Source organism: Aptenodytes forsteri, unplaced genomic scaffold (assembly GCF_000699145.1).
Source record: "Aptenodytes forsteri isolate BGI_AS27 unplaced genomic scaffold, ASM69914v1 Scaffold55, whole genome shotgun sequence".
Lineage (NCBI taxonomy): Eukaryota > Metazoa > Chordata > Aves > Sphenisciformes > Spheniscidae > Aptenodytes > Aptenodytes forsteri.
In genome coordinates this window covers 4,625,910-4,640,538 of record NW_008796063.1, presented here as the reverse complement: position 1 = coordinate 4,640,538, position 14,629 = coordinate 4,625,910, and the positions used below count along the sequence as shown (strand labels likewise).

Sequence of the window (14,629 nt, the reverse complement as noted above, 5' to 3'; positions counted from 1 at the left end):
TGCATGCTAATTTCAACACTATTATTTATAATTCCACTCAGCCTTATGTACTTCAAGGGATAAGCTATTTTCTACAGGCTGTTTATTATCAATTGAATAAAGTAAACAAAAACATAATACCTGAAGAGCATAGTTTTTTGAGATTCTCTCCACCATATAAGGAACAGTAGTTTGAAAGATTTCTTTAAAAGTTAAAGGGTTCATCATTGTGAACACACCAGCAAAATGCTCAAGAACTTCCTTTTCTTCTTTCATTCTGACAGTCTGACAGTTTGCTACTCGAACGTATGTCTGTCCATTCCCTGCTATTTGGACCTATGGCAATTTAGAAAACGCATATATTGGTTACAGAATTTGAGTAACTTTTTCCCCACTATTCTTCAGGTACCTTTTGAAAAAAAACTGAGATTTTACAGGTTTCACATGCAAGCCCCATACAATTAGAAGTCGGGCACAAGAGCCAACAGTGACAATAAAAATATTAAAATAGAGTGTTTTCAGCACAGATTTTAAAACCATGAAGTCAGGAGTGGAAAAAGACAACAGCAGGAGATATCATAGTGTATTTATAAAGTTACTTAATTCCAAATCATGTACATTTACATTTCATCAGTACTTTCTGTAACTACAGAAGATAAACATAGCCATGTGAATGCTTCAACTGATAGCTAAACTATCTCTTTGAAGAAAAAAATTTAAGCCACTACATGAAAGACAAATATTTTTAGTCTGACCTGCCTGCATAAACACAGACAATAACAGCTGTTAAGAAAATAATTTGTTCCTTGCAGGTGATAAGTACTTTGAAATTCATAAAATTTTCCAATAGCTGTGGTCCTGAAATTAAAGACTTAATGAAAATAGACTACACGGGAAATCTGTCTTTTAGCTGACAAATAAATCCTTATTAAAAGATCTAACACACAGTAACTGTATAAGTAAAAGTGCTATGTGGCCAGGTTACATACCTGATAAATATCTAAAGCTTGCATTGCGTATTTTACCAGTTTTATATAGATTTGAGTCTCCTTAGGTTGCAACTGCTTATTCGGAATGAATTGTGCTTCTGAAAGAAGATAAAGAGTAAGACAGTAGTTAAGCATTAAAAATACTATTTGCTTTCATGCTAGAGAGTTTTAATTGTAGAATTACAAAAGATAAAAGTAATTAAATATTATGCAGTTTTACCCCCAGGAGCTTTGCATGATGTTATGCCCCACGTGATTGTCTTGACACCACAGACCAAAGTTTTTACTAAGCTTCGACAATCTGTGACCTGAAATGTCTGTTTATCTTCTTTTTCTTTCTCCCCTTGTTTTTCAAATACAGGTACTGGTGCAGGGGCCACTGGAGTGGCTGGGGCAGGAGATGGAACAGGAACAGGTGCTGCATTTGCTGCTGTCGGCACTCCAGGTAATGCAGCTTCAGCAGCCCCGAGTTCAGACTGTGGCTTGCATTTTTTAAAAATTACAGAAAGCTGGTATCGTGCTATAGTGTGAAATTTCAGAACAAAAACCTAAGGCACAAAGAGGAAAGGCAAATGAAGAGCAGGGAGGGGGAAGAAAAAAGAAATTAAGTTTCTTCTTCAAAAAATAATTCTAAATTTAATAATACTAAGACTTCAAGTCAGCATACTGAGATCTATACAATTTACAACTAAGAATTTCTGAAGTCATTCAAGTGACAGCAAGTATTTTTAAGTGTATCAACAAAGTAGTTTGCTCACTTTTAACAAGTTCCAAAAGTAAAAATATTTGCTGAAAACTAGTAAAAGTATCAACTAAAAATTGATGTCTCTACAATTCTAAATTTAAAATGAAAAGCTATTTGAATTCATTTTTTAAAATAAAGACTTAATATTTCAGTCTATAAATATTTACTATTAAGCATAAAGAGCTTGAATTTTTCAGATGTATATGTAACGTATGTCAGATGTATTAAAAGATGTATACATTATAGCTTGAAGTGTTAGTTGTATGCAGCATATCAGATTTAGAAAGCAATAATCAATCCTGCAGAACAGTGCTCCCCAACATTTCTGCCTCTTGGCTGATACTAAACAAGGGACATGTTGCACAAGGTTTCAGTTTAAAATTTTCTGTACCTCCCAGACTTTAAACTCTAGATCTACTTGGCTTGCTCAGATATTTCTCCACTACCACCACAGTTCCATATGCTCCCTTCTTCCCTAGATGTATCTTCTCTGAATTCACATATGATTACAAATTTTAATTTGATAAACGAAAGACCAAACAACTGTGCTACATCACAGATTTTTTTAAAAAGTAGGAAAAAAAGTAGTTTATTTGGAAGACAAACCCTACTAGAAAGCTACTTCAGTTTGAGAAATCTGGAATAAAGGACCCATTACAATGCATAACATGAAGATTTTTCACTTGTACCATCACTTGTATTTTGTATTTAGGATGAAAGCCACTCCCTAAACTACTGCTACCTTAAGAAAAAAAAAAGTTCAGGGGTAATACCAAATAATCTGGAGATGACTAAAATGACTAGATCTCCTCCCCGGTGCATTCAGAACCGTGACAGTCTGTCAATGACAGAGAAGAGTCAAAGAAGGAGGGGATCCACTACATTCAGAATTCCTAGATCCCCTTTTCCAAAACAAGCAGCCATATGGCTTCCTCAGTTATCTTGAAGAGTTAACACCAGTTTGATGTAGATTTCAAGACATGCTCTCATATCCCAAAATGAGATTATTGAACCAGTATTTACCCTAGAAGTGTTTTAGTCTACAATTGAATGCATCTTCATGTTGTGGCAGGAGAAACACTAGGCAACCTTTTTCCATTAACAACTTGGCTACAAGCAACAAGTAGTGTTTCACTTGTATTACACCATGGATGACAGCTTTTAGAGTGCGTCCCTGATTTTTAAAAACAACAAAAAAATAACAAAACAAAGAAAAAGCCCCCCAAAAAATCCTCCATATAAAGAAGATCCTTAAAAAAAGATCAGTAGGTCTTGAAAGTGCGGATATTTCACATTTTACAGATTGTGTTGGGCTATGCCAAGAACCTGGAGATAATCCTCTTTCAGGATTTAAAAAAAAAAACAAACCAAACAAACCCACACCACAAACATAACCAGAAGGCATTAAAAAAAATACCATTCTTACACACCCTTAAGTGGGGAAAAAAGGAGATTACAACTAAAGTTTAAAAGAAAATTTAAAAAAAAAAACAATAATAATAACAACAGTTAATCTACCCCCAGTATCATAGACATTCAGTTTTCTGCTTTGAAACAAGTCACTGAATGAATAAGCTGAGTTGGCAAAGCATATCCACTATACTTGAGATATTATCCCAGTTGCATGGCATTTTAAAAAGCCGTTCACTGAAGTATTAAAATGAAATACAGTATGCAGACTGTTTCTACATATTCTCGTTTCTGAAGAAAAGAGAAAGTAAAATGTGATTGACAACATACTATAAAATAGAATATTCAACTTATTATCAAATGTTTTAAACAAATCAATACCTCCAGCATTCTCATAAGTATATCTCTACCATTTCCATTCTCCTGTTCACTCTTAGACCGGATACAATCTACCAAATTTAGCAGAAGCTTGCAAGACATTGTCTGGATACTGCTAGGCAACGACTCATCATCAATGTTCTTGGCAAATAACTGGACAGCAAGGGAGAGATCATTGAGTGGTAAATGCTGACGGACATGATGTACCAGGTCTGCCAGTGTACTATACGCAAGTGGTCTATCAGTAAAAACAAGAAATGAAGAAAACACATTGAGGACAGTTATAATTGTTAATCGGACTTAACCAATAATTACTGCCTGGAGCTATTTCCAAGACTCTAAATTAAAATTTTCTATTTTTTGTATGCAAATCCAGAGTTCACAAGGCTTTTTCAATTACACAAGAGAATTATAACCTGCATAATCTAACCAAAGATGCATTAATCTGTCCCGCAACACAAATATTACCTCTCTGATCTTTCTTCCCTCATTGCTGAACATCCCAGCACATATTTTAATCTACATACAGTTAAGAGCAAATTAGCATGTTTTAAGCCACATTTTAAGCAGTGTTGGTAAGCTCTTTCACAATTAATCATTGATGATTCATGATTTCAAAAGTAGTTACGAAAACTGATAAATTTTGAAAGTCATTTATTTTCAAATACCAGGTTTAAGCATCTAGTAGAGCAAATACTTCTAAATCTAATACTTGTCAACAAGGTACACTTGATACTTAAGCAAGAGGAAATAATTCTCCTAGTTCACATATTTTAATTTGGTCAGCAAAAGCACCTCAAAACTAGTAGACTATTGAAGACACAGAAAGTAAGTATTCTCCCCATTTATTTTTTTCAGTTGCGAATGAGTAAGTTTTAAGGTACTTATTGACAAAACAGTTTAAATCTCATTCAGATTTTACACTGGACGTAAGATTTAGGCTGTTTCGTGAAATATTGAGAAGGTATAGAGTTGATTTCACTGTGACCACTGTTTTGGTTGTGCTCTGCAATTCAAAAAATGAAATAATTTTCATTCACCCATTTATCTCATTTTGCCCTGCACTCACGCTACCATGCTGCGCCATCAAAGTGTTAAACAACAACCACTCTTTACAGCAGCAGAAGCCCTTCCAATATTAGGATCTAATAAAATTAGTTATTCAAAGCAAAGATTTAGGACCCTAATCAGACATTGTTGTAAATATTAATAAACCTTGAAAGAAACCAGCCCTGGCAGGAACTCAGAGAGCTATTCCAAACTTTCTGTCATACCTCAGTGTCTCTCGGGCAGTGTATCCAGAGCCAATTAGTATAGATTCATCAAATAGCTTGTCCATACATGGAATAAATTCTATAAATTAAAAAAAAAAAAAAAAGATAAAAAAGAAAAAGCTATACATAATGATTGGCAAAGGAAACAGTAAAAATAAGATAGTTAAGCATTAAACGACTTAACTTAGGTATTTAAACCTAAGTCACAAAGTGGTTTTATTATAAAATTCATTCCTGAAGCTTATAAAAGGAAGTGTCATTTACAAGGAAACTTTCAATTAACCTCTTATGACTATGAACTCCACTGACACTTGCCCCTGGAGTAACATTACAGCACACAATCAAAGCCACAGCACTGACACAACAAAAACAGTGACAGCTGGAAAAAGAAAAAATGCTGATATTATTTTCAACTTTGCAGAACTTTTTAAATGTGACTAATGAGTTACTGGAAAGGACAAGTTTGGGTAACACGGTACAACACAACTCTATTTTGCCTGGCATCTTATCATATAAGCTCTATCCCAAAATATAATGAGGAATACATGCAACTTGGGGTCCAGGGAACAAAAGGAAGATTTTAGTTACAAAAATCAAGTGACAAAGCAAGAACAAAGAAGCATTTTCTTTTTAAATATAGAAGTCAAGAAGTTTATGGAATTGATTACCTAATCAATACATCTGCCTAAAGGCAGATGATGGAAATGGCAGGAAGGATTAACTGCTCCCACCTCCAAATAATGCAACAAGCTAAAACTTACTAACAAATAAGCAATAAGTCAAATAAAGAGAAAGAGGAGCATCCAGCAACCTCTCCAGGTTGCAGTCTCCACAGACGTCCAAACAATATTAAAGATAAATATCCAGCATTTTCTGAATGAAATCTGAAATGGACAAGGAATCAGCGAGATCCACTTAAATGAAAGGGACGTGATAGCTGTCTCTGCTTTTAAGAGAATGTCACATTCCGCAAAAATACAGAGGAAGAGAAAATGAGAGCATCGGCATTGTTTTTTGAGGGGGGCAGAGATCTGGAAGACTTACAGTGGAAAAAGCAAATAAAGAATGGGAATAAAGATTTTAGATGCAAAGTCAGTCCATTATTTTACAAGGCAACCACCACAGCAGTCATGATGTGAGAATAAATTCAGTCATAGCCAACAAATAATACTGTGGAGAAAAAAGCTGAGTCAAAAAGATGATTGGAAAGGAACTGCCTTTGATCAAACCACTCCGTCTGAAAAAAGGAATTAGTCTTAGATGCACTAGTGTTAGCAGAGCAAAGAGATTAAGACACAAATCCTGACAATGAAAAGTAAAGGAAATGCAAATTGAAAAACACTCTTAATGTGAACTAGTAAAAGAAATTAAAGCAAAGCAAGCAATAATAAACTGTTTACACCGGACCACTGATTGAACTCTCTTTGTTAAACTTCATTATGTATGAATATTTTACGTTGAAATTAAGAAATGTTCACAATGTTCAGTCATTGGAATTTCAGAAGCTCCATACAAACTATTCTAGCTTTTTGAAATGGACATCTCAGTAAAAATTCTCAAAACGAATGTCTTAATAGGGATGAAAATAGGTACGTTTCTAAATTCAATTTGAATTCTATCTTCTAAGCCAGGTTTTAAAACCTGTCTATATTTACATGCATACCTCATTTTGCTGATATGAAATATTCTTAGACAGAGGCCATCTTTACAGTGATAACAGTGGAGAGAGAGAGAGAGTATAGTTTCACCTCCGCCCTCTCTTTTAGGAATGTGAGATAAAGTTCACACAGACAAAATGCGTCACTAAGATATACGGCATTATTCGTCAACTCTCAATCAACACAGAAGACTTGGTTTGAAAGATTATTTCACTGAGAACAATAATGCCAACAGCAAGACCCACAAACACGAAACACTTCCCCCAACACTCATTTTTCCAAATAAGTTGAACTGCACCATCAGAATGACCAAAGCCTTATCTTTTACAGATCTCCACATACTTTGTATCCCACTTCTCCTCTTCCTCACACTCCTTATTCCTCCTGCAATACCACGTTCCCTCTTCTCCTTAACATCTCTAAGCACGTCCTCCTCTACAGCCACTTTGGGGCTGCCAGATAGCCAAGAGCAGGGCTGGAGGGATGCATTAGCAACATGTATGCTAAAATGCCAGCCAGCTGACCAAGGGCAATGAATTGCTAAGCTCACACTGCTGTTTATTCCTCCAGTGGAGACACTAACTGGGGTTTTCTCAGCTACCCAAACACTAAAGTTCACAAAGGATGCAGAACATCATATCTTTAAGACCTCACTCCTCTGTTGAATTTTGTTGAACTGGTCAAGTTCAGAAGTTATTAAGGAGACGCTGAAAAACGTAGAACAATTAAGCTGATTTCTTTAGAAAAACAGCCAAAGAAACAGCTTTCCATGTGACCACAATACTAAATTCCAGAACTATGAAACATGCTTTTTTTTTTTGAAGAGCTAACAATACCTATAAGACATCACACTGCCCCATAATTGTTGTTAGCAGAAGGAAAAGAAAGGGAACCACACAGTAAAGATGAAAAGATAGAAGTTAATATTTTACAAAAGTACATTCATGTTCAATTTTGCAATTCTGCCAAAACAGAACATATCCACCAAACCTAGTTAATTCAGGCAGACCAAAAATAGCTTTCCTCTGCTAGGGGTAAATGCTATGAGCTGAATCAAACATGGTATCAAGTTTTGACAGAACTGCTTCCATTCACATTAACAGATTAATATTTTAAAGTATCCATACAACTGTAGGCACAATTACAAACCAACATAAATGTACACCATCAAATGGTAGTTACTTGGAACAACAGACATTTGGAAAGCTAGAAAAGCCACTTGTTCAGTATGCCATCTTATTCAGATGACTTTTTTTTTTAAGAAAAAAGAAAAAAGGCAAATAAAAAAAAAAAATCACACCCACTCCCAAAATAATGAGAAGTGTGTAGTAGTGCAAAGCAAATATTAAGCAATATGCCTCTTAAATACACAGAAATAGTTGAAATCTTTCCAGTTAATAGATACATTTTTAAAAAGTACTACATACGGCTCCTCAAGTCTGTTGTCAAGATATGCTTAGCAGCAATCAGAAGCTCCTTCCGGAGGTGTGCCGTTTCAGCTGGACAATTGGAGAGCAACTGCAACATTCCTTTTACCATTTGCTGAGAATATTTAGCCACTAATTCCTGTAACAAAAAAAAAAACGTGATTACAATTATTATGACATTCTATTTTAAAGCTTTGCTTTACAGTTGCAAAATTAAAATTCACTTGTTTCTCTTTAAGAAGGCTACTTGTAAAAATAAAATACAATAGCCATTCCACGAATGCCTGGGGCGGGGGGAACGGCACATTTTTACTTTGCATTCACATGAGAACACTTCTGAAAAGACAACTAAGTATAGCCCTATCTTCAGATTTGCTACACAAATGCTCTTCTCTCCAATCCCTGATGCACTGCACTGGTGCTGGTCACTTGCCTGCCATAAAATAACTAGAGAGCTGTTGCACTAAGAGTAACAAAGTAACAAAAATGCTACCTACCTGGTAAATTCTTATGATGTAAGCCAAAAAAGACAATGTTTTAATTTGAGCAGCAATAAAATCGGCATACAATTCCTTGTTATAAAGTTTATGTTGCCTGAAATTAAATTGAACAGTGGTTACAATTTTGTTCCTCCTCTTTAATACCTTCGTTCAGAAAATTCACAGAAGGTTCAAATTACATCATCTCATAGTGAGGTTCTTCCCTCATAAGGTAATAAAATCATCATCGGAGAGCCCATTTTCAACAAGCTGTCTGCCATTCAAATTCCCAGCATCTTATGCTCTAAGCAGAAACACACAGCCCTGAGCCAGTCATACAATTTTCAACTTTCTGCAGAAAGCCAAGCCAATACATTAGCATGAAACATTTGGCTCTGTTCCCCTAACTGGGGATATTTTTTTCTCCAAGCAATATTCCCTCCTACAGACTTGTCTGTCTCTCTCAAGCGTCAACCACTTATTCAGATCATCCGGGCAGACAGGGAAAAAGACAGGGGTCTTACTCCTGCTGCCCTGCTCAGCACCACTTGCTGCTCTTTAGAAACATCTCTCCCTGAAGCATGAAAAGCAGCACCCGTATCTGCAAGATCACAAGGCTTCACCTAAGCTTTTCCTTCAAAGAGCAAAAATATATCACTGGTAGTATGGTAAAGATTAAACAACAGCAAGTGTCCTAGCTAACATGGTCTCCATCACATACTACCTGTGGTAATACAGGTTTCTGTCAGAAACTCTATTTAAAAAAATGCATTATCAAATAATAAATTGGGATCTACTGCACAATCATAGATTTTATCAGTGACGTATAATGGAAATATTCAGATTTGCCAATAACTTCACCCACAAAACTTTGGCAATTTTAAGTCAAATAATCATTGCTACTTTTGAGATTAAAAGCAGTAAGACTAGAAGCAAAAAAAAAAAAAAATCACAGGATATAAGACAAAAATATTTTGGGCGATATTGAATGGCAGGTTTAAGTAGTTTATCCCAAATATCATCAAAACACTGTTAAAATGCTCTTACCTTGCTTGAGCAGAAACCTGTATTATAATAGTGTTCATAATCAAGGGCACAAATTCAGCTACTACGTTATGAATGTTAAGTTTGTAGAGCTTAAAAAAAGAAAAAAAAATTTACAAGTCACACTCACAGTCAACTTATTTGAGAGCTAATCAGAAAAAATGAAGAAATCTCAGCGGCTTATTTTTAGACAATAGTTTAATCTCAAAAGTACATTACATTCATTTTTACTAATATGTTAGCCAGCAGAAGTTACACAAGCCATTCATTAATAAAATGTATTTACATGCAAGATACTGGAGTATACTAACCTGATACATAAGAACAACAATAATAGGCAGCTCAGCCAAGACCTTTAGAGATAAAGATCCTCTAGGAATTATAGAATGCTGAAAGAAAGAATACATGTTTTATAAACAGTTTAATTATTAATTCAAAAAAGTATTTGAAATACATTTTTAAAGAAACTGCTCATTTTAATAGCACTATATTTAGCAATAACAACATTTAAAAAGCACAAAACCATTTGGTATTATATTAAATAAAAATCCTGTAATTACAGCTGCATAGAAAATATCTGAAAAGTTTCAAATCAGCTTCTACAAATAAATCTTGATAAGAAAAACAAGCAAAAAGAAAGCCTATTACCTTTACCTGCCCTCAAGATTTGGGGTATAGTGATACAGACAGTTTCACAGTTAAAGAGCAGTTAGAATACTCACTGTTCTCGTTTCACTATCTTCTCGCTCAGGGTTTACTTTCACCACAATTGTTGTAATCATGCCAACCATTTCAGGAGTAGGAACGGTGTTCTCTGGAATCACCTGAGGATTCTCAAAATACCGATTCTACAAGCAAAGAGCAGAAGAAAAATATAATAATGCTAGTAATAGTCAAAAGGCCATTTATCTCATTAGAATTCCTCCATATAATTTTTCCCCACAACTTATTGCAGACATTTTTTTCTTCTCTGTACATGGCATTTCCAATGCAATATCTACTAGGACTACACACATCCTGCAATCTTTCACTCCCACTACAGCAAGAAGCAGAAAGGCATCCCCAACCAAGGTGGTTCTTTTGCTAAAGAAAAACATCTAAACAGATACTCTCTATCAGTGAGGAAGAGCAGGCAATGGCCTCCACAGAGATCAAGCACATTGAAGAACTCTATCTGCTGGAAGGTACGTCACCTTACCCTTCCCTAAACAAAAAAAAAAAACAAACCACACCACAAACCACCACACACACACGCAACAACCCACAAACCAAACCACCACATCTGGCTACATGGACACCACTGCAGTCAACTGATTAGTGCTTTATTATATAAGTTTACCTCAGTTTTCTCATACTAGTAATACTGTGCTAGAAACAGAAGGTTTTCCAATTCAAAAATCTAAACTTCTCCATTTTTAGACATATTTTTGTTAAATACTTTTATTCCAACTATATTTACTTTGTATCACTAGATACAAAAGTAACTATGTTAATATCTTTTAGAGATAAAATTAAGAAATAAAAACTAGTTTTCTGACTACAGCAAGGGCAATTTAAGAAATAAAAAGCTTACCACTACTTTTGGAAGTTCCTTATAAATCTGTTTCACAAAGTCCAAAAAATGATGGATCTAGGAAGGAAGAAGTCAGTTTACCATAAAGAAAAAAATTCACAATTTTAGAATCTCTGTATTAACAGTACAATTACATAAAATTTTTAGTCACCACTAGAGTATATTTTTCATTATATTTAAAAAGAATCTGAAAGCGTTCTATTTCCTTCTGTTCTGCCGATATTAATTCAAATTGCACTTGGAATGAACCCGATTTACCTATCATCTCAATATAGTTCCAATACAGTATTATTAGAAATAATTACTATAAACCAACTAAGTCTTCCTAGGAGAAAATCAAGGAAAGAAAGCAACAGAATAAAAATACAAATTATCAAATACTTTTCCAGGATTTTCCCTTCACAAACTAAAAAGGCACCAATTCTATTCCTTTCTATAGGAATTTTACTCCTTAGTCTAATCATATTGCCCATAAACACTTAAAGCAAAAACAACTAGGCTTTAACAGTTTGGTTTTTTCCCAGGGGTGCTAGCACTATGCAATCCTCTTAAAAATTACTTTAAGGTAAAAAAAAAAAAAAAAAACATACATACATGGTTACCACAACAGGTCAGCCAACATAAAAGGACAGCAGGAAAAAACAAACCAAACCAACCAACCCACCCGCTTGAACAAAATAACAATTCTGAAGAGCAAGGCAGCAAGTTCTATACCATATAACAAGATCTATGACTTACTTCTTGAGTGATTGCTGGTCGGAACTGTTTGTGCAATTCAATAATTATTCTTAAGCAAATCAGTACATTTTCTTCATTCTCCGTCTGAAAAAGAGAGAATCTTTAGTGAGCCTACTGCTGCATTCTTCAACTACTCCGTAAGTACTTCAAAACCCTATAAAATTATATTTATCTCAGCAACCTACAAGTACCCCATTAATATGAATTTGCACGAGCAAGATGCCTTTCCTTTGAAATAACATTACCTTGCAGCCTTAGAGTACGGCTAAAATTAAATTCACCCCTACCGGAACAAAAAACAGAAGTTTCAATGACTCTATAGCGTTAGACCTGTTTCTAACGCCCCACAGACAGAGAGACACAAGTGGGGCTATTTACACACTGAGACACCTCCACACAGACCAGGTTATTGTCCGTGGGCTTCAAATGTCAGTGTTTTCAATTCCAAGTGAGAAACGAAACAAAATCTCTAGAATAAGGTATCTGCACTTATATAAGCCAGGAAAGCGTTCATGAATGAAATCTTGTCTAGCATTACAACAGTTCCTTGCATTTGTAAAACCCAAGTTTCTAAAGGGCAGAAGAAAACATGCAGAAAACCTGTAGATAGGAAGATGCCACACTGGTGAAGCCTAAATAGAATGCCCTTCCACTCTTGCTCCAGAAGCACAGCTATTTAAAATCCTACCCCCAGCAATTTTTGGAGATGAAGAGAGAGAAGGAAAATCTTTCTGAAAATTTGAAACAGTTTTAAGAGGGGAAAAAAAAAATACCTCTAGAAATCTAAACATCACAGACAGGATATTTTTGGTATGAAGACGAAGATGTTCATTTGTTGGTATTCTGTGAACACTCTTGCTCCAGAAGCACAGCTATTTAAAATCCTACCCCCAGCAATTTTTGGAGATGAAGAGAGAGAAGGAAAATCTTTCTGAAAATTTGAAACAGTTTTAAGAGGGGAAAAAAAAAATACCTCTAGAAATCTAAACATCACAGACAGGATATTTTTGGTATGAAGACGAAGATGTTCATTTGTTGGTATTCTGTGAATTATTTCAAGCCCTAGCTTTCGGAGTTGCTGTAAAAAAAAAAAAGGAAAAAAGAATAGACATGATAGAACTTTTTAAAAGCCCACAAAAACAACAATTGGTTGCAACATCTCTTCAGCTTAATACTTCTGCATGCTTAAAAAGAAAAAAAAAACATTTTACTTTGTGCAGATATACGCTTATTATACACAAACACATAATGCTTTCTATTACCCACATATGTGAATAAGGCAAATTTAACAAATTTACAGTTGAAAAATGCAAGTTATCAGACTTTTTTAAGGAAATCAATTTTAAGTATTTAATGACATAGATTCAACTTCTGCCTTTCATTCCACAATAAAGTCAGTAATTTGTAACGTGTTGTTTTTCAGTGAGAAAGCCAATTCTGTTGCACCTAGTTTTTCCTCATTTTTCATAGAAGTACAGTTATAAGTAAGTTACTTATAAACTGGACTTTTTCAATTTCTCTCCAAATGACAGATCTATTTTTAACAACAAAGTCTATACATAAATCAGTTCATTAGGTTAATCAAGTACTTCACTGAACGAGTAGTCTGCTGCACACATTGCAAAAAGGTAAGAGATGCTTCACACAGTTTACCTGTGCTGGCTTCTCCTGCAGAAACTGAACTTCTCCATCCTGTAGAAAGGTGAGAAACCTAGGGATGATGTGTTCCAGGAACGTAGAATATTGAGGGGATGATGTCACATTCTAATTAAGAAAAAAAAAAAAAAAAAAAAGGGGAGACAGATATAATAGACATTATCCAGATGACATCAAGTTGCATTCAAAGCCACTATTAAACATTTTCAGTGACTTTTTAATAGATTCAGTGATTACTCATCTGCTGACACCCTATGGAGCACTATTAGTGAAACAAACAAAAGTGAATACAAATTAATCTCTTTCCTCCAATCCCAGACTGTAATATGATTTTTCTTTCTATTTTAACAGTCACCTCACATAGAAAATAAAATTGGCATAACATACAGCTATTTTAAATGGGAGGAAAAAAAAAACCAACTGCAGATGTTATTGAACAAGAAAGATTGACAAGCACACTCACATTTCATTGCTCTAGGATTCCCAAGACTTTTCAGTCACTGTTAAATTGAGATTTTAGTTATTTCTGCAAATAAGTGTACATGCATACATCACCCAAACTGTGATTTTTCACCCATGTGAAAGTGATCTTGCACTACTGTCCACTTGTTGTGAAGCCAGAAGAAATATTAGATGAGCAAGCTTCCTCCACCTGCAACTGCTGCATCTGCCTCAAAAAAAAACCTAACTTGGCCACTGTGAGGTTTATTTGGAAACTCAGCTGTAGTTTATGTACGTGCTGTTAGGCAATTCTCTGAAGTATCTGTGATACAGAAGCATACTGGTCTGTTAATAAAGGTACAGATAAGAATGCAGTGTTCTTTTGAAAAATCTATATAGGTATTTCAGGGGTCTATTCACATTATTCCTTGAATAACATACAAGTTACATAAAGCCACCTCCTTTTATAGATTTCTACTACTATTCTCTACCTTGCAATAAGATTTCAAAACACGCAACCGTAAATCGTATTACACTAGGTACTATGCAAACAAAGGTTTTTTTATCTCAAGGACTTCCAAGAAAGCAGACAGATATCATAAGAAGGGTACAAAAACATTTTAAATGCATGGGCTGGTTTTGACTGGGATAGAGTTAATTTTCTTCATCGTAGCTAGTATGGGGCTATGTTTTGGATTTGTGCTGGAAACAGTGTTGATAACACAGGGATATTTTCGTTACTGCTGAGCAGTGCTGACACAGAGTCAAGGCCTTTTCTGCTTCTCACCCCACCCCACCAGCGAGTGCTGGGGGTGCACAAGAAGTTGGGAGGGGACAC

General features: G+C 35.0%; 1 protein-coding gene across 1 annotated transcript in view; it reads right to left on the bottom strand.

Moving 5' to 3' along the window:
* TRRAP (transformation/transcription domain associated protein) overlaps window positions 1–14,629 on the bottom strand; it is a 101,081-nt gene that overhangs the window by 81,939 nt on the left and 4,513 nt on the right. Inside the window, 14 exon segments of the mRNA XM_009286372.1 lie at window positions 121–315; window positions 969–1,066; window positions 1,189–1,516; window positions 3,505–3,739; window positions 4,776–4,854; window positions 7,861–7,999; window positions 8,358–8,454; window positions 9,387–9,475; window positions 9,695–9,772; window positions 10,106–10,231; window positions 10,957–11,013; window positions 11,695–11,778; window positions 12,668–12,772; window positions 13,348–13,458. Coding sequence (XP_009284647.1) covers window positions 121–315; window positions 969–1,066; window positions 1,189–1,516; window positions 3,505–3,739; window positions 4,776–4,854; window positions 7,861–7,999; window positions 8,358–8,454; window positions 9,387–9,475; window positions 9,695–9,772; window positions 10,106–10,231; window positions 10,957–11,013; window positions 11,695–11,778; window positions 12,668–12,772; window positions 13,348–13,458 — 1,821 coding nt within the window.